At 41.2% G+C, this 21,579-nt stretch overlaps 1 protein-coding gene and 1 pseudogene across 1 annotated transcript; both read right to left on the reverse strand.

Moving 5' to 3' along the window:
- Positions 1 to 3,833: 3,833 nt before the first annotated feature.
- LOC105008332 (olfactory receptor 4S1-like) lies at positions 3,834 to 4,775 on the reverse strand. The gene has a single exon (XM_020048007.3). It carries the CDS (start codon positions 4,773 to 4,775, stop codon positions 3,834 to 3,836), a length of 942 nt encoding a protein of 313 aa, XP_019903566.3.
- An 8,353-nt stretch (positions 4,776 to 13,128) lies between these two features.
- On the reverse strand, positions 13,129 to 15,247 carry LOC105008331 (annotated as a pseudogene).
- Between the last annotated feature and the right edge of the window lie 6,332 nt (positions 15,248 to 21,579).

Raw genomic sequence — 21,579 nt, forward strand, 5'->3', positions numbered from 1 at the left:
TTTTATTTCTGAAGTTAAAGCCTGGGTACCATTTAATGAAAATGATGAAATTACTACAAACGAGGTCATGAGTGACAAAGTTGATGGGGTCAATCCAAATGATAGTATTTCAAATGTTGGTAGTAGACATCCAAGTAAAACAAGTACATGCAGTAGTGTTTCTTCTGCTAGAATTATAGCTGAGGCAAATAAGGCTGCACTGCTTGCTCGTATGGAGGCCTTAAAGGAAAGACAGGACTTGGAGGAGCAAGAGCAAATGATTAAGAGGAAAAAGGAGCAACTGGAACTGAAAGTAAGGCTATTGGAATCCAATGCGAAGCTTGCTGTTCTAAAGGCCTCTGAAAGTCGCAGTGTCTCTAATGCTTCTCCAGTTTCAAAGTCTCAAGTGGAAAAAGCAGTAGAGCATCTGCAACCGTATTAAATCCGATGGCAGAGGAGTTCAAACTTGTTGGCCGTAGCAAAACTGCAAATAAAGTAACAGCAACGGATCCCTCTTTAACCTCATCTGTGCCATATCAGGAAATTCATCAACAGCCTTGGCATGATATGGACTCAGAAAGGCAGAATTACCAACGTGCATCTGAAATAGCTTTTCAACCTGCATCAGTTCAACATGGACAACAAGCATCTGCAATGATTCTTCGGCCACAAAAGGAGATTCAGTATAGTGACATTGGCACCATAATGCAAAAGCAAAATGAAATCACATCAGCTCTTGTCCAACAACAACGTTGTTCATCTTTACCAGCTAGAGATATACCATTATTTGATGGAGACCCTCTTCAGTATGTTTCCTTTATCAGAGCATTTGAAAAGGGAGTGGAGGAGAAGACAAGCTGTAGTGACTGTTTATATTACTTGGAACAGTTCACTAGGGGGCAACCAAAAGAGTTAGTGCGTAGTTGCCTACACATGACCCCTGACCTTGGCTATGCTAAAGCAAAACAGCTATTAAAAGAACATTTTGGCAGTAAGTACAGGGTTGCCACTGCTTATCTGGAAAAAGCATTGTCTTGGCCCTCAATAAAAGGAGAGAATGTCAATGCTTTGCAATCGTATGCTCTTTTTCTGCGTGGTTGCTGCAACGTCACAGAGGAATTGCAATACCTTCAGGAGTTAGATATGCCCAGCAATATGAGAGCTATTATGTGTAAATTGCCTTTCAAGCTCAGAGAGCGGTGGAGAACTGTTGCCCATAACATTCTGGAAACTACTCAAAGTAGAGCTTTGTTCAAAGATCTTGTGAACTTCATTGAAAGACAATTTGGCATCCTATTGGACCCCTTGTTTGGGGATATTAGGGATTTGCCTACTGTACCAAGACCTGTAAATAGACCAAGGCTATGTCCAGAAGGAAGAATTCAAGGAAACCTCTGCCACTACTGTTGCACCAGTGGAATATGTGGAAACCTCTAAGAATACGAAGACAGGGTTGTCTTCAAACAGTTCTAAAGTAAGTCCATTGTGTGTGTGGTGTGCTAAGCATCATGTATTGGAGTACTGGCTCACTTGTAAACCCATCAAAGATAACCAAAAACTAAAAGTTAACCCTTAATGGTGACCTGGTCAGACAGCTAAAAGTGTAGTAAGTGTTATCAACCATTTTCTTTAAATATTGCTTGTAACCACAACTTCCGACCACATTTGAATAAACTAACAAAATAAAAGGAATATTATAAAAAATAAATATAGGAGTGTCATAATTAAGACTGGGCTACACGCATTCGTGCATCCTGTTTTTTTTACGCGGTGTCTCAGCAAAATGGTCACAAAATGAAATTATTTAACAATGCCAAACACTGAAGTCATTACTGACACAAAGGTGTTTTCAGTGAAGTGCCAGAAATTCTGCACACAATAAATCTCACATATGTTCATAGACAAAACTTTATATTTTTGCTGAACCGTGTAAGTGGAGTGACTGACTACAGCTTGTTAAATAGTGTAGTGTTTAGAGATACAGACTTCCATGCGGGCCACCAGTGTTCGATCCGAGCCTGGACAGAACATAGGATGATTTCTTCAGGATAGACAAAACGGATCATGTTTTTTCTTTTTTTTATGTCCATTCAACATAACCCATAGTAAATATAATGAATAGCTTTATGTAAAATAGAACAACCAAAACACATATATTGATACACAAACATGCATCAAAACAATATATTTACCTTAGTGGAATACATTTACAGTTAATTTGCGTGAGGTTCATCCCATATACGATAAGATTTACCAGAGGAGGAACAACAAGAAACTCCACAGACATGATATTCCCCAGGGCCAACAGACTGATGTTGCTGCCACAACGAGAATATATTACATCAAATAATAAAGATATGACAAAGTTTCACTCAATGTGAAAAGACGAGAGAATCGTGTAGTCAGCAATTGTTGGTCTATCCTGAAAAATATCTGATGCTTAGCTTTGAAAATCCACCAGAAACAGTCGCAATGTAACCGTAAACTGTTTTAGTTTAGGCTTACTATACATAGTTACTCAATGTAGTAGCCAGCTAAGTTTTTGTCTATCCTGACCCAAAAAGCATGCACGGATATCTACCAGAAACAGTTGCGATATATAGTAAATAGTTTTATTTTAGGCTTACTATAATGTAGGTACTGAAGGTTAAAGCCAGGAGGTTATAGCCAAATTGATTTTCAAAGTATGCATCTGTGCATGATTTGTGGTGTAATATAGGCTTGATCACAAAGCATTGGGCAGTAAAAGAGTAGGGGTTTCCACGACTCTCGTCTTTTCACTTGATGAAGTGATAACTAAAAGAATATCGTCACCTATATTGATAGTTATTGTGTCAAAGTAATTCACAAATGAAAGAAAAACGTATATTGTTGTGGCATGAAATGAATTAGCTTTAGTCTCACTAACAATTGCTCAATCCCTATGACTATTCCAAGTAGTAAGTTAGTAGATACCAGTAAGCCTATTACTGGCTAATAAGTCGTTAAAACGGCCATTGGCAAAAGCCATACAGTTCATAGATACTATTTGTGGTGGAGGTAAACTTAATTAGAAACAATAATCAGTTTAACACAATGCTTAATGGTGTCTCACGAAATATTCAAACTTGGTGTGTTGTTAATGTGTGAGAAATATGAGACGCTATACCGACATTCATAAACGTATAGCTCTGTGTCCTAGCGGTTGATGAAGCAGCCTCTCATGTGGGGGACCCATGTTTAAATCCAGGGAGGGGACAGCATTCATCACTTAATCGCGGGCCAGCTGAATTAGGCTTGCCTGGTTCCTTTCTTGGTTTTATTCAGATTATCTCAAGCAAATGTATTTATACAGAAAGCCACACAAACAACGTTCATGGTTTCACTTATTATTTGTTCAAAACAGTCAATCATCACGTGGATTCAGAAATACTTTTTTAATTCATTACAAATAATACATTTGACGGTTTTATAAGTGCGATGATATTCAGATAGACATATTCCTATCAAAGATTGTTACATATTTCTGGATTTGTGGTGCACATGATTACCAGTTATACATACTGTGTATGTGTCATTTGCACTGCTAGTTATAAGTTGTTCTATCATTTATGAAACACTATAATTAATATATCTGTGAAAACTGAGATTTAACAAAACAGAGATTTATTGTTGAAATTATTTATTGTGACCCCGTTGTTTTGATTAGAGTCCCTTTTTTTGATTGCACCAAGAAGATTGGGAAAAATATACAATTTACAAATTAAGTACATATGTTTAGTATTTGCATATCTTTTTTATTCAATAACTGCTTAAAGTCTGCGACCCATTGACCCCATCAGACAATACACACACAATTACACCACAACAAACATTTAGCTTAGAGCAGAAACTTTGCAGTTGAACATCTTTCTTGCTCTATTCCGAATCTGATTGAGGTTCATCCCATATATGATAGGGTTTAACAGAGGAGGAACAACTAGAAACTCCACAGCCAAGATATTCCTCAGGGCCAACAGACTGGTGTTGCTGCCATAGCGAGCGTACATCACATCAAAGACAATAGATATGACAAAGTTAGTCAGGGTGATCAGATGAGGCAGACAGGTCTGCATGAACTTCCTCCTTCCTGCCTGGGAACGCAAAGATGCTTTGATGATGTTCACATATGATAACAAGATAAGTATCATTTGAGACAAATTATATGATGTGAAAATGAAACCGTAGAGGTTGTTCAGAGTGGTGTCAACACATGCCAGCTTCACAACCGCCCAGGCTGAGCAGTAGAATTTATCAATGTCAACACTACAGAAGGGTAACCTAGCTGTTAGCACTATTCCAATAATAATTTCTAGCAATGAGAAAAGCCACGTTACAAGAATCAGTGTCCACACTTTTCTAATTGTCATAATACAGTGGTAGTGTAGTGGCTTACAGATGGCAACAAATCTGTCATAAGCCATCACTGTTAAATTTGTAAATTCACAATAAATATATAAGTAGATGAAAAATATCTGGGTTAGACACCCAATATATGTTATTACATGAGAGTCAAATAAAATGTCATTAAGTATCTTTGGGTAGAAAGATGAAGCACCAATGATACCATTAATACACAGACTACCGAGGAATAAATACATTGGGTCATGCAACATTTTCTCTAGAACAATAGTTAAGATCAGTGTTAAATTAATAAAAATGGTGAAGAGGTAGAGGATGAGAATAAATACAAAGTAGATGTGTCTGTTTGTCTGGGTCACATTCAGTCCATGCAGCACAAACACTATCTCCTGGGAGGAGTTGAACAGGGATGTCATTCACAACAGGTACAGGCAGCTACTGTTTACATGACATGCCTGAACATTTTGCTTTTAATCGCATACAATATCTAACAATATAGACAGCTCTCTTTTTACCAGTGTTGTTTGTATTTTGATTGCAAGACAACCCAAACCTTCCTGCTTGGTATTTTGATTGATTTCCGTTGGTATACCGATAGCAGGAAAACCCAAAACCATCTCGATTCAGCATTCAGCTAGAGAACAGGAAATAGAGAGTAAGTACAGTATTAGACATGTATCACATTCTGGTGTATATTAGGCAATATACTTTATGAAATTATATATTTGCAAATCATTCAACTCACAGTTTGATAGAAACCTTAACTATTTACTAAAGAAATTAGATTATCAATAGATACATAGTATTTTCAAAGTTCGTTGAAGCTGATCATTGAAGTATATCATGGTTGATATAGAAATTTAGGGAGAAACCTTTCATTATCATTATGGAGTTAGATGATAAAACAAAGTAAATTCAGTCTTCAAGGTAATAAAATAATGTAAAAAACAGAATACAAACAACAATCACTTTTACCTGGACATGGATCCTTTCCATTGTTCATTTTGATGTGGGTCCTGAACAGACCAGATCATATGTGGATATGACACTTCTCTCTCCACGCCACACTTTTATTGGGCAGAATCAAAGTATCTGGAGGGAGTGACGACATTTACAGCAAACCTCTTGAGGTTAATTTACTCATGAGTTTGGATTCTAAATCAAACAATTTCTATGACTCTCTAGGATTCTATACTTCTGTTTGACGGCATTCATGTGCATATTGGTTATACCATTTAGAAATGCTAAAATGTTTAATACTTTTGACATGCTATTATTCAGGGTTTTATTTTATTCTTTCTTCACCACAACAGATCGATACATCGACAGCATTACTGCAGAAGCTGCACCGATCCGTCTGTCAATCTCCTGTTCCATCCTTCCCTCACTCGTGAACAAGACCCCTAGATACTTAAACTCCTCCACTTGATGCAAGAACTCTCCACCAACCTGAAGTGGGCAAGCCACCCTTTTCCGACTGAGGACCATGGCCTCGGATTTGGAGGTACTGATTTTCATCCCAACCTCTTCACACTCGGCTGCAAACCGTCCCAGTGCATGCTCAAGGTCCTGGTTTGAAGGGGCCAACACGAATGAGCAGAGACTGAATCATGTGGTCCCCAAACCTGACACCCTCCGGCCCCTGGCTGCGCCTAGAAATTCTATCCGTAAAAATTATGAACAGAACCGGCGACAAAGGTCAGCCCTGCCGGAGTCCAACATGCACTGGGAACAAGTCTGACTTACTTCCGGCAATGCGAACCAAGCTCCTGCTTCGGTCGTACAGGGACCTGACAGCCCTTAGCAAAGGACCCTGGACCCCATACTCCCTCCACAGGATGCCGCGAGGGACACAGTCGAATGCCTTTTCTAAATCCACATGAACCCTCCATTAACCCGTTGAGGGTATAGAGCTGGTCCAGTGTTCCACGGCCCAGACGAAAACCACACTGTTCCTCCTGAATCCGAGGTTCTACTATCGGCTGTATTCTCCTCTCCAGTACCCTGGCATAGACTTTCCCGGGGAGGCTGAGAAGTGTGATCCCCCTGTAGTTGGAAAACACCCTCTGGTCCCCCTTCTTTAAAAGAGGGACCACCACCCCGGTCTGCCATCCCAGAGGCACTGTCCCCGACTGCCACGTGATGCTGCAGAGGCGTGTCAACCAAGACAGCCCCACAACATCCAGAGACTTGAGGTACTCAGGGCGGATCTCATCCACCCCTGGTGCCTTGCCACCGAGGAGTTTCTTGACTACCCCAGTGACTTCATCCTGGGTGATGGACGAGTCCACCTCTGAGCCCTCAGCCTCTGCTTCCTCAATGGAAGACGTGACGGCGGGATTTAGGAGATCCTTGAAGTACTCCTTCCACCGCCCGACGAAATCCCCAGTTGAAGTCAACAGCTGCCTAACTCTACTTTAAACAGCGTTGGTAGGGCACTGTTTCCCTCTCCTGAGGCGCCGGACGGTTTGCCAGAATCTCTTCGAGGCCAGCCAATAGTCCTTCTCCATGGCCTCACTGAACTCCTCCCAGGCCCGAGTTTTTGCCTCCACAACCACCCGGGCTGCAGTCAGCTTGGCCTGCCAGTACCCGTCAGCTGCCTCAGGAGTCCGACAAGCCAACCAGGCCTGATAGGACTCCTTCTTCAGCTTGACGGCATCCCTTACTTCCGGTGTCCACCACCGGGTTCAGAGATTACCGCCTCGACAGGCACCGGAGACCTTACGGCCACAGCTCCGAGCAGCCGCTTCGACAATGGAGGTGGAGAACATGGTCCACTCTGACTCAATATCTCCAGCCTCCCTTGGGATCCAGTCGAAGCTCTGCCAGAGGTGGGAGTTAAAGATCTCTCTGACAGGAGACTCGGCCTGAAGTTCAGATCAGGGGGGCGGTTCCTCCCAATCACGCCCCTCCAGGTGTCACTGTCGTTGCCCACGTGGGCGTTGAAGTCACCCAGTAGAACGATGGAGTCCCCAGTCGGAGCACTTTCCAGCACCCCTCCCAGAGACTCCATGAAGTTCGGGTACTCTGCACTGCCGTTCGGCCCGTAGGCACAAACAACTGTGAGAGACCTACCGGGGTAAACTCCAACACATGGCGGCAGAGCTGGGGGGCTATAAGCAAACCCACACCAGCCCGCCGCCTCTCACCATGGGCAACTCCAGAGTGGTGAAGAGTCCATCCTCTCTCAAGGAGTGTGGTTCCAGAGCCCAAACCGTGCTTAGAGGTGATCCCGACTATCTCTAGTCGGAACCTCTCAACCTCACGCACAATCTGAGGCTCCTTCCCCGCCAGCGAGGTGACGTTCCACGTCCCTAGAACTAGTTCCCGTGTCCAGGGATCGGGTTGTCAAGGCCCCCGCCTTCGACTACCGCCCGATCCTCTACGCACCGACCCCTTATGGTCCCTCCTGCAGGTGGTGAGCCCAGGGGAAGGCGGCCCCACGTCGCTCCTTCGGGCTGAGCCCGGCCGGACCCTGTGGGGAAAGGCCCGTCCACCAACGAGGCCTGGCTCCATACTGGGCAACGTCACGGTCCTCAAAATGTTTTCCATCATAAAAGGTTTTTTAACCACTCTTAGTCTGACCTGTCGCCCAGGACCTGTTTGCCTTGGGAGACCCTACCAGGGGCATATAGCCCCAGACAACATAGCTCCTAGGGTCACTCGGGTACTCAAACTCCTCCACCACGTTAAGGTGGCAGTTCATGGAGGAGGGAGGGACATCCAGTTCTTGGTAATGTTTCAGTTGTGCTATATTTTCTCAGCTTGATGATGACTGTCTTCACTGTGTTCCATGGTATATCTAATGCTTTGGAAATGTTGTACCCTTCTCCCGACTGATATCTTTCAACAATGAGATACCTCGGATGCTTTGGAAGCTCTCTGCGGACCATAGCTTTTGCTCTGAGATGCAACTAAGAAAATGTCAAGAAAATCCTATTAGAACAGCTGAACTTTATTTGTGATTAATCAGAGTCACTTTAAATGATGGCAGGTGTGTAATGACTTCTATTTAACATGCATTTGAATGTGATTGGTTAATTCTGGACACAGCCACATCCCCAGTTATAAGAGGGTATGCACACTTATGCAACCAGGTTATCGTAAGGTTATAATTTTTCATTTTTGTCCTTTGAAGGTTTCAGTTTGTTTTAAAATTGAATTGTTCAAATTCAACCAAGACTCTCTAATTCATCTAGGAGTATCGCACATTCATCCATGCATTCAGTGAGGGGTGTTTAGTGCCTGGGTACCACTAGCGGCTGTCTTGGTACCAACACTTAGAATCATCACAGAATAATTAATCACCAACAAGGCAGTTTCCTTTTTCGCTCCGTTTTGGTCCTTTCTCTTTTCCCTTTTTCTACACTTGTCCTGGGATCAGCCAGGGCGGGCATGAAGGGGAGCCCGGTTCTTCAGGAAAAGTAGTGGAGCTTGAGGATAGACTCTGCGCCATGGAGGGACAGATCCCCCGATGATGTTCGACCTGGTACCATGATCAAGGGAGAAGAGCCCTGTTGAGCCTGCTGAAGCGGCGCCACCTCCTCTGGTTGGTCGTGTGGTGTTTAGTCGCGGCCAGGAGAGGGAACTCCGGAGAGCTTTTTAATAGAGAAGTATGATGGCAATCCAGAGAGTTGTCGCGTTTTCCTTCTCCAATGTGTGTTGTATTTCGGTCTTTGAGAAGATGTGGGTGCAGAAAAGCATATTTATACTTGTTGTAGCCTCTGGCAGGGAAACACAGAAAAGCTCTGAACCATATGAGTACCCTCATTGGCTGAGGGGTAGATATGAGTACCCTCATTGGCTGGGGGTTAGAGCTAAGGAAGGTATTTTACCTGATCTTTAACAAGCACACCAGTCAAACTGTTAGACACAATGGTACAGGCCAATGTCCTGTGGCAGAGGAAATACTTAAAAAAAATATTGATGGCCATATTTGCCATAACAGTTAGCTATAGCAGAGAAACCACACCTAAACAAAATACACTTCACCAAATGTAATTGAAATGTCATGGAAACTGATGCTGGAGAAGAGCCCCAGCTAAACTAGCAAACATCTTCAAATAATTAAGACTAACCTTACTGTTAATGGAAGCTCAGCCATCCGTGAGGAACTCGGAGTAAAGCCGCTGCTCCTTTGCGTTGAAAGGAGCCAGTTGAGGTGGTTCGGGCATCTGGTAAGGATGCCCCCCAGGACGCCTCCCTATAGGGAGGTGTTCCAGGCATGTCCAGCTGGGAGGAGACCTCGGGGTAGGCCCAGGACTAGGTGGAGAGATTATATTTAGATACTGGCCTGGAAACGCCTCGGGATCCCCCAGTCAGAGCTGGCAAATGTGGCTCGGGAAAGGGAAGTTTGGGGTCCCCTGCTGGAGCTGCTGCCCCCGCGACCCGATACCGGATAAGCAGATGAAGATGAGATGAGATGAGATGTTACTGTTAATGTACATTTCACACTATGTTGTGTTAAAACCTGTATGTTGTTTTATCTCTGAAATTTTATAACTTGCAAATAACAATAAAAGATCAGACGGTAGATGGAGTTCTGTTAACTAATGTAGCTTAAGTTGGTTCATTCATGTCTGGTAGGACAATCAATGAAAATATACAACATAAATTAATCTCAATATGCTCATGTGATCTTCAGCAATTAATTCACTTTTGGCTTTAAGCGTGTGTCACACAATTTCGGTGCAAGTTACATATTGATCATCTTACATGGTTATGAGAATGTAAGCTAACCAATACAAATTAAAGTAATTATGGGCATGCAATCTCAAACTTATATTTGGATGTAACTACTGTAACTATTACTTTTCTTCATTAATAAAATCAGACTTCAACCACCCCATTCCCTGTCCATAGTCCACAGGCCTAACACCCCCCATTCCCTGTCCATAGTCCACAGGCCTAACACCCCCCATTCCCTGTCCATAGTCCACAGGCCTAACACCCCCCATTCCCTGTCCATAGTCCACAGGCCTAACACCCCCCATTCCCTGTCCATAGTCCACAGGCCTAACACCCCCCATTCCCTGTCCACAGGCCTAACACCCCCCATTCCCTGTCCACAGGCATGACACCCCCCCATTCCCTGTCCACAGTCCACAGGCCTGACATCACCACATTCCCTGTCCGCATTCCACAGGCATGACACCCCCCCATTCCCTGTCCACAGTCCACAGGCCTGACATCACCACATTCCCTGTCCGCATTCCACAGGCATGACACCACCCCATTCATGTCCACAGACCTGACAACCCCACTTGCCCTGTCCGCAGGCATGACACCCCCCATTCCCTGTCCACAGTCCACAGGCATGACACCACCCCATTCATGTCCACAGACCTGACACAGACCCTTATCCTGTCCGGAGGCCTGACACTGTCCTAATGCTGTGACACGGAGTGCACCTGTTTGGTTGTGCAATGACTAAAATAAATGAACTTTTTAGGATAAATTATGTTATTAATAGCGAAGATGATTTCATAAGAATGTACATAAGAAAACACAATCATACAATTCTCAAATAAAGGCAGTGAGAGTATTCTGGGAAATGATAATGGTTTAATTACAGTTACTAATAACACACAGGAGGTATTTTACCCAACTAATGTTAAATATCTGTAATAGTTACAGTACTTACAGTGTTAATTTATTTCACAAATTAACAATAGAAATGTCACAATGAAAACTCTACAGTCAACACAGGCCAATCAAGCTTCAAGTGTTACTTTTTTAACATAAAAAAAAAAAGGTAAATTCCTACTTGCAAAAAAAGTCCTACTTATTTTTATTGTTTTATCGTTAATAGATAAAAACAAAATGAGACAAATAGAGATTATCATAATAATAACAATGAGACAAATCCCAGCAGAATACAATATGAAAACTAATAAAGTATGTAGTTAATTGTTTATTTACAATATATTTAAATCGAACAGAAGCAGCGCAGCTAGTGTCATGGCATTTCTTTAACAGATGTATTACTTCCATAAATGTATAAAGGAGTTACTGATTGAAGTACTGAGTCACCATGTTTAGATAAGAAAGGGAATGTGGGAGAGGGGGATCTGAAATCTGTTCATGGTCATCATTGAATGGTAACAGTTGATGATTGGGTCTTCTATCAATCTGTCTCTTTGTATATCTGTTTAAACCGTCAGTTCATCAGTTTTTGTCCAGGTGGTAAATAAGTTACCTACAGTGTCCTTAGTTCCCTGGGGTAAGGTGGGGGGACAGCCTGTCCTTTTGGGTAATACCTATGTGATGGATCAAAGGGAACATGTTGACACAGGACTACTGTGCAATATCTTACCACACCCGTTTTACTGTGTAAGTAGTGATGGTTGTTCGGTGTTACTTTAGAGATGCCTCATGGTTTATTCTTTAATCCGTGAATCTTCTCTCCTTGCAAGTAAATACAAATTGCACCAAGATAATTTTGTCTCTGTACTCACTTCCATTAAGAGTTCTCATTGATGAAATTGCCATAACACTGGTCAAACTAGGTCAACTGTTCAGCAGTCTAATGGGTCATACAGCTCTGGAAAAGATTAAGAGACCACTGCACCTTTTTTTTCTTTTCCAAAACAGTTGAAAATGAAGGTTTTGTGTGAGGAACAGAAGGGATAAAATTACGAGTCCACTGCAGATGTAACACTTCTGTTTCTCACTCAAAACTTTCCTTTTAAAATTTTTTGGAAAGGTAAGAAAAAGGTGCAGTGGTCTCTTAATTTTTTCCCTAACTGTAGATTTAACATGCTTCATTGTGGGGGTACTGATTTGACTGACAGTAAGAAACGTTTTCAGTATTGTAAGTGAGAAATAAATATTCCAAGTATGTGTAAAGAACACTGCTTGGAGGATGTAACCCAACCTTAACGTTAGGACGATATCAAATTTTAAAATACAGCAGAGGTATTCAACCATCTTCTCAGGGACCATTAAACATATTAATTGTTGTAGCTCTGAAAAGGCACACTTGATTCAATGATCAGTGGCTTGAGGACTAGCAGACAGGGGTTCCCGAGGAAAGACCTCTGAATTTCTCTTCTAAATAAATGCTTTAAAATATGATGTAGAGATTGTGGGATTTATCTTTCCAATAAGTCATTTGTTTATAAAGGGCCAAATTTAAGGAAATTCTCAAAATAGGATTAATCACAGTCAACTACTGAAGATAATGCAAATAATGACAATAATTATTTTTTTAAGGCAGCAATTTAGAGAGAGCAGTAACATTTATAAATGTATTTCACTTCAATCTACCGCTTTTTTTTTTGGACCTAACTTGTTTGCTTAATTCATGTTGTTTCTGCCTTTACAGAATTCATGGCATTAGGACCTCTTTCTAAATAGTTTTCTATTTAAACTTGGTGTTTTCCTCAAAAAAAGAGGTGGCTCAACTCACTAATCCCCTACAGCAGATTTCAGTTAATTGGTCAAGGTAACAATATGATTTCATGAATCCAAACACAGAATCTAAGTCAATAATATCAAATAATTGAGGCAAAGTTGTATACATGAATTCCATGACAAATTATTCAGACCAAGGCTGAAAGACAAAACCTCATGAACTTAATATTTAAATTAATTAAATGTTTTGTGAGCCAGACCTTAATGTAAAATATCAAATCAAATCAAATTTATTTATAAAGCCCTTTTTACAACAGCAGTTGTCACAAAGTGCTTTACAGAGTACAAAATACACAAACCAAAAACACATGTAAATATATACGTTCTGTAAGTGGGTAGTAACAATGCATGCATTCATTGAGGGACAACTTTACAGTTCAACATCTGTACAACTTTGTACCGAATCTCCCTGAGGTTCATTCCATATATGATAGGATTTACCAGAGGAGGAACAACTAGAAACTCCACAGACATGATATTCCTTAGGGCTAACAGACTGGTTTTGCTACCATAACGAGCGTACATCACATCAAATAATAGAGATATGGTTAAGTTAATCAGGGTGATCAGATGAGGCAGACAGGTCTGCATGAACTTCCTCCTCTGCACCACTGAACGCAAAGATGCTTTGACGATGTTCACATAGGAAATCAGAATAAAAATGGCCTGAAAAAAGTGATAAAATATATAAAAGTAGCTGTGGATGTTGTCAATGGTGGTGTCAACACATGATAGCTTTACAACTGCCCAGTTTGAGCAGTACAGTCTATCAATGTCAACACTACAGAGGGGTAATCTAGCTAATAGTACCATACCAATGCTACAGTCTAGCCATGACAAGAGCCATGACAGAAGAATCAGTGTCCACACTTTTCTAACAGTCATAATACAGTGGTAGTGGAGTGGCTTACAGATGGCAACATATCTGTCATAAGCCATCACTGTCAAATGGGTAAATTCACAGTGAACATAGAAGTAGATGAAAAATATCTGGGTTAGACACCCAATGTAAGTTACCACATGAGAGTCAAATGAAATGTGAAAAGTATATTTGGGTAGAAAGATGACGCGCCAATGATACCGTTAATACACAGATTACAGAGGAATAAATACATTGGGTCATGAAACATTTTCTCCAGAACAATAGTAAAGATCAGAGTTAAATTAATACATATTGTGACGAGATAGAGGATCAGAAAAAATACAAAGTAGATGTGTCTGTTTGTCTGTGTCACATTCAGTCCATGCAGCACAAACACTATCTCCTGGGAGGAGTTAAACAGGGTTGTCATTAACAGCAGACACACAAAGCTATTTTTCACAGGATATATAAATGTTAGATTAATTTAAGTTCGGTCTATTTAAATACATTTTTGATGGCACTAAGAGTAACCATCAACCATACAGAAAACCTGCCTACCTCACAACATTGATAGCTTTTTGTCAAAACCGTGTTGTTGGTTTCCAGATATCCAACTTGAAACTGATTGCAGAACAATCCAGAACCATCATGCTTTCTCAACCAACTGCACACTATAGAGTACAAAGCAGTGAGGACAGTCATAAACATAATCACATTCTGGTATACATAAAGCATTAGAATAAAATATATATATATAAATAATTAAACATTAAACAAAGTAGAAACCCTCAAAACAGAGTCCAAAAAGTCAAAAATGTCATCTTCTGGAGATGGTTCTTGATGATTTATGTGGCTGATATGTATTTTCTCCTATTAATTTTGAATGGTGTCTGTACTGACAGACTGAGTAGACTACTTCAGATCACCAACACATACCTGGGTATGACACCTCTCCAGTCTCAGCATCTTTCTTTAATTGGGAATCTGAATATCTAAACTTTCACAGCAACATCTGAGACCCATGGGGTAATGACACAATGCTCTGAGGTCACATTCCTAATGAGGTTTTGTTTAACCTACTGTTATCAGTCTTAACATGTTCAATACCTGGGAATGGGGAGGGGGACATACTGTACTGTTATCAGTCTAGTTCCTTACTTGGGATTGGTTTGGCGGGGAGAACAACTGCATCCTACTGAGGAACTGCAGAATTAAAAAGGCTTTTTTAAAACATTGAAAGCATTTGGGAAATGAAAATGTTTTAAATATGGTTGCTAGTAGCATGCTGCGGTTATTTTAAATAAGTGATGTTTAATCGCTGTGATACGTAAATTCCTTACAGGGTTAATTCCACTCCTGAATTAACAATTTAATTTTGGCAATAAAAATCAACGGTTATGCTTCTTGCCCACAGTAAGACCGGCAAAGAAAATGGTTGCACTGCACACAGTCCTCATTGGTCTTGTTCCGTGTGCTCTTGTGGACTAGATACTGTGTGTTCTTGGTGGGTGTGAGTTGCCGAGACTGGGAAAGAGGAAGAGTGGGACGTGCTGCCTCCTTGGCTGTCTTGACCTTTGTGTAGTTCTCACAAAGCTCACAGGCCAGATCCATTACGAAATGTCTTCTGCTGACTGTCTTCTTGAGAGAATATTAATAGTAGCTATCCATTTAACATTAAAAACAAATAAAATCATCACGTTTTAGATGGCTAAAAGACTATGAAAAGATTAATATAAGGCAGAAGAAAAACGTTTTTAGCCAGGATTTAAAAGTGATCAATATTGGGGCCAAATCTAGGATTTTATGGCAGGTTGTTCCAGCTCTTTGAAGCATAATTACTAAACGCTGCCTTATCTTCCTTTGTCATTACACTGGGAACAGTTTACATACCAGACCCTGATTACTTGAGGGGTCTAGAGGGTTTATACTGAGAGAGAAGGTGTATAACCCTTTGTATAACCCTTTTTCTGAAAAAGTTGGGACGCTGCATAAAATACAAATATAAAAAGAAAGCAATGATGGGCAAATCATTGATATATAATTGAGAATATTACAAGGATAACATATTAAGTGTCGAAACTGAGAAATGTTATAGTTTTTGGAATTTTATGCTAGCAAAACGTTTAAAAATATTTGGGACATGGGCATGTTTAGCACTGTGTTGCATCACCTTTTTTAAGAAAACTCGGTATGGGAATTGAGGAGACCAATTGTTGTACTTTTGAAAGTGAAATATATTCCCATTCTTGCTTTATATAGGATTTCAGCTGCTCAACAGTTCGGGGTCTCCTTTGTCATATTTTTTGTTTCATAATGCGCCAAATGTTTTTCACGAGTGACAGGTCCGGACTGCAGACAGGCCAGTTTAGCACCCGGACTCTTACTACAGAGACATGCTGTTATAATAGATTCAAAATGTAGCAAGGCCTTCCCTGAAAAGGACGTCATCTGGATGGCAGCATATGTTGCTCCAAAACCTGTGCTAATTGTTCAGAAATAATGGTGCCTTCACAGATGGTCAAGTCACTCATACCAGGTGAACTAATGCACCACCATACCATCACGAATGCTGGCTTTTGAACTGTGCATGGAATAGATGCCGGATGGTTCTTCTCCTCTTTAGCCCAGAGGACGCAGCGTCCATGATTCCTAAAAATAACGTAACCCTACCCCCACACAGCCAGTGACGTCTCCTTCACCGACAAGTTAAACAGGTTCTACGCACGCTTTGACAGGGACAACAAAGGGCCAACCATTAAAGCTGAACTTCCCCCAGACGTCCCCCCCTCAGCCTATCCAGATGTGTTGTCTGCACTGAACAGGGTGAATGCACGCAAGGCTGCTGGTCCTGATGGCAACCCTGGGCATATGCACAGTACATGCGCTGGACAGCTGGCCAAAGATCTTTCTACCTGTCACTGGCCCAGACGGTTGTCCCAATGTGCTTCAAGATCACAACCATTGTGCCAGTACAGAAGAAGTTGTCTGCGTCTAACCTGAATGACTTCTGACCTGTCGCACTCATCTCCATGATCATGAAGTGCTTTGAAAGCACTTCCAGCCCACTTAAAGTCCTGCTTCCTCCCAACACTGGTTCCCTAGTGTCCGCCTAGAGGGAGGAGTTCACGTGACTGGCGGCATGGTTCGCTGACAACACCCTGTTCCTCTTTATACAGAAAAGAAGACCAAGGAGCTCTTTGTGGATTACAGGAATTCTAAAGGCTGCTGTCACACCCCAGTTCTCATCAATGGCACTGAGAAGGAGCGTGTGTCCAGCTTCAAATTCCTGGGTTTCCATCTCTGATGACCTATCCTGGACCCTGATCACCTCAAACCTGATAAAAAGGTGCAGCAGTGCTTGTACTTTTTGAGGAGGCTGAAGAAGGCCTGCCTGTCTTCCCAGATCCTTGTGAACCTCTACTGCTGCACAATCGAAAGCATTCTGACGAACTGTGCCACTGTGTGGTTTGGCGGATGCTCCGTGGCCGACCGGAACGCCCTGCAACGGGTGGTGAAATCCGCCCAGCACATCACTAGTGCCCAGCACCCTTCACATCCATTCCACAAACTGTTCACCCTCCTACCATCAGGCAGGCAATACAGGTCACTTTGTTCTCACACCAGCAGGCTCAGGAACTGCTTGTTTCCATCTATTGTAACCCTGCTTCTGCATCGCCAGATCTGAAAGCAGCACTGCGTACCGTTAGAAGTTATCGGATCTCTCTGTTCATCCACGGCTTCTGGTTGGAGAAGGTCTTTATTAGTTTAGGTCTTTATTTACTTCATTTTCCAGGTGCTTGCTCAGGTAAGCACAACAAAGGGTATCCCGGGTTGTTCGTTGAACTATTTTGGAACTATTACTTTTGGAAATGACTATTGTAGCTGGCAATGGCTGATTTTCAATTCTGCTGGAGTGTTTTCTGTCACCAGTCCATGGTGCACGTTTAGCTGGGCAGGCTCTCCCAGTATCTTACATCAGACAGATATAGAGGTACCTGAGTCACCTCCGTTCCTACATTCCTACACTTTGTTAGTTTCTTTGGCTATTTGTTGCAAGCCGCTGTGTTTGCAACTGTTTCCCATCTCCCATTTTGCTTGCAAGCAATCAACTGCATGGGTTCTCTCCATTTCCCCTGTTTGTAACATTGGCATACTGCCATAGATTGCTGACCTGATTAATAGATAACCTGGGTCTATATCTGATACGATGTCCACATGTTTACCTTCATTATTTTGTCAGTCCAAAAGTAAGATGTACAATTTGAGAGTGCCAGCTCTTCTTCCATCTTGGAATGACATGGGGTTCACTGGTCTATCCTGTGTGTATTACAAACCCAAATGAATGGATTATTAAATCCAGTTGTCAATAATATGACTTTGGTGTAACCATATGGATAGTAGTTCTCCATGTTGACTACAGTGGGGAGAACAAGTATTTGATACACTGCCGATTTTGCAGTTTTACCCACTTTCAAAGCATGTAGAAGTCTGTAATTTTTATCATAGGTACTCTTCAACTGTGAGATTCAACTTGTATGATTTGTAAATAATTAATTTGCATTTTATTGCATGACAAGTATTTGATACATCAGAAAAGCAGAAACCTTTGTTTGCAATTTCAAAGATCATACATTTCCTGTAGTTCTTGACAAGGTTTGTACACACAGCAGCAGGGATTTTGGCCCACTCCTCCATACAGACCTTCTCCAGATCCTTGAGGTTTTGGGGCTGTCGCTGGGCAATATGGACTTTCAATCAATCAATCAATCAAATGTATTCATAAAGCCCTTCTTACAACAGCAGTTGTCACAAAGTGCTTTTACCGAGACAGGGTAAACCTGCAAAATCGGCAGTGTATCAAATACTTCCTGTGAGTTCAATTTGAATAATTAATAAATTTTTCTGGCCTAAATCCAGAGTCTATTTATATTTAGACTAGGTCAGAAGTATGACCAGATGGACAAGGACAGGGACAGCAACAGACCCCCAAACCAGGTACTCCGCAGGTTTGGACCAGGACCTCAGGGCCCAACAGGCAGGAAATCAATCCAGCTCCCTCCAATGATTTTCTATTGGGTTCAGGTCTGGTGACTGGCTAGGCCATTCCAGGACCTTGCGATGCTTCTTACGGAGCCACTCCTTAGTTGCCCTGGCTGTGTGTTTCGACCCAGCCACGACCCATCTTCAATGCTCTTACTGAGGGAAGGAGGTTGTTGGCCAAGATCTCGCAATACATGGCCCCATCCATCCTCCCCTCAATACGGTGTAGTCGTCCTGTCCCCTTTGCAGAAAAGCATCCCCAAAAAATTATGTTTCCACCTCCATGCTTCACAGTTGGGATGGTGTTCTTGGGGTTGTACTCATCCTTCTTCTTTCTCCAAACACGGCGAGTGGAGTTTAGACCAAAAAGCTCTATTTTGTGTAATCAGACCACATGACCTCCCATTCCTCCTCTTGATCATCCAGATGGTCATTGGCAAACTTCAGACGGGCCTGGACATGCGCTGGCTTGAGCAGGGGGACCTTGCATGCGCTGCAGAATTTTAATCCATGACGTTTTCTTTGAGACTGTGGTCTCCGCTCTCTTCAGGTCATTGACCAGGTCCTGCCATGTAGTTTTGGGCTGATCCCTCACCTTCCTCATGATCATTGATGTCCCATGAGGTGAGTTCTTGCATGGAGCCCAAGACCGAGGGACACTGACCGTCATCTTGAACTTCTTCCATTTTCTAATAATTGCACCAACAATTGTTGCCTTCTCACTAAGCTGCTTGGCTATTGTCCTGTAGCTTATCCCAGCCTTGTGCATGTCTACAATTTTATCCCTGATGTCCTTACACAGCTCTCTGGTCTTGGCCATTGTGGAGAGGTTGGAGTCTGTTTGATTGAGTGTGTGGACAGGTGTCTTTAATACAGGTAATGTGTTCAAACAGGTGCAGTTAATCAAATACGTATGTCATGTAATAAAATGCAAATTAATTATATAAAAATGTGATTTTCTGGAGTGCCTTGACAAAACAAGCTAATAATAAAGGTAGCTAGCTATCTAGTTAACATAGTAGTTGCAATTAAGTCATATTAATGGTCACATTTGATTAGATTAGCACAAAGAAGTATAATGTCAGCATTACGTAATATTTTTGTCAAATTAATAATTATATATACATTTTGACTAAGGAATTTCACAACTCAAGGGAAGTCACAGTAAATGACTCCCCCCTCTAAACATTTTGGGTACCTGTTGTCAGATTTTCAGCAGGTGCCATAGCGAAGGCACACCGTTTTACCAGTTTGAGCCTTAATGACGGAGGTTTGGTGGACCTTCTTCAAGAAGTGACCAGTTGCTATGGTGGTATAGGACAAGGACCGTTTGGGGGAGAGGTTGAAAAGATAGCTTATTATCAAGTGACACACCAATAACCATTTACTAATGGGCTACAACTGCTGAAATGATACCTTATTATAAAGTGATACAACAATAGCCATTCATAAAGGATGAATAGTTTGGGGATCTCATCATTTGTGGTAAACAATATCATTAAAAGATTCTGAAAATCCTGAGAAATCTCTGTATGCAAGGGACAAAGCCGAAAACCAATATTGGATGGCCATGATCTTCGGGCCCTTCAGGCATTGAATCACTGCAGTGGAAATCACTACATGGGCCCAGGAACACTTCTGAAAACCCTTTTCTGTGAACACAGCATGTCGTTGGAACACCAATGCAAGTTAAAACTCTACCATGCAAAGAAGATACCATACATAAACAAGGTCCAGAACCACCTCTGCCTTCTCTGGGCCTGAGCTCATTTAAGATGGACTGAGGTCCACATTCTGAGAAACCACATTCTGCACGTATTACCACAGCATGGATGTGTAGTAATAGAGTCCAGGTGCTAAACTGGCCCGCAGTCCAGACCTATCACCCATTGAAAACATTTATTTTGATAACTTGATAATAAAGTCCATAATTCTGTCATTTAATTAAAGATACATGTTTTGTAACTCATTCAGAAATGGTCATTGGTTTGTCACTTTATAATAGGGTATCCTTTCTGCAGTTATGAATGCCTATTCAGTCTTTATAAATGGTAATTTGTGTATTATGTTTGTGTGATTAGACATTTCATAATTTTACCCTAAAGCAATCAAAGATTACTTTATAGTGGTTTTTAAGTATGCTATTACACACCATGAAAATAAGTGTGCACTAATAGTGATTTGCAGCTCATTGACCCCGTCTTTTAGATTAATCACAGTGTTGGTAATTGTAATGCTGTATGATCCTTGAGAAAAGATTTCCCAGTAATTGTGTTTCACTATACTTCTGTACATTATAGGTCATTATAATTATAAATGAGTATTTTTCTACAAAATCATGAGCCTTCACAAGTCTTTACGAGTGTCTATAATTATGCTTATACTGCATTATTACTGTATTATATTGTATTATGAGTACATGAATAATGCTGTATTATGTGTTACACAATTGGCCTTTAAAAAAGTGTTACCAAATATACTTTAGATTTAGTTAATATGATTTTATATAGGTGCCAATAATTGTGACAGATTTTTGAATAAAAAATATTTAATACATTATTTAAATTTTTTATGTTTCACTAAAGTGTTTGATGTGAGTGTAAGCTCAACCAATTAAACTACAGTGGCGATTTTTTTCAGCCTTTTTGTACATATTTGCTAATAATTGTAGTAGTTACTATCTCTACATCTTTCTTTTCATGAATATTTTTGATGATTTTCAATGTATTTTTTTGCTTAAATGTACCTGAGGTAGCAATAATTATGTTGAGCAATATACATACACAAAACAGTTTTAAAACAATTCAGTTGGACTTTGGGAAAATAATATATTTTGGAATAAAAATGATCATGTGGTTTCTCTCTTAAAACATTCAGAAATATTTCTGCATAATTGATTGTGT

Source organism: Esox lucius, chromosome 7 (genome assembly GCF_011004845.1).
Source record: "Esox lucius isolate fEsoLuc1 chromosome 7, fEsoLuc1.pri, whole genome shotgun sequence".
Lineage (NCBI taxonomy): Eukaryota > Metazoa > Chordata > Actinopteri > Esociformes > Esocidae > Esox > Esox lucius.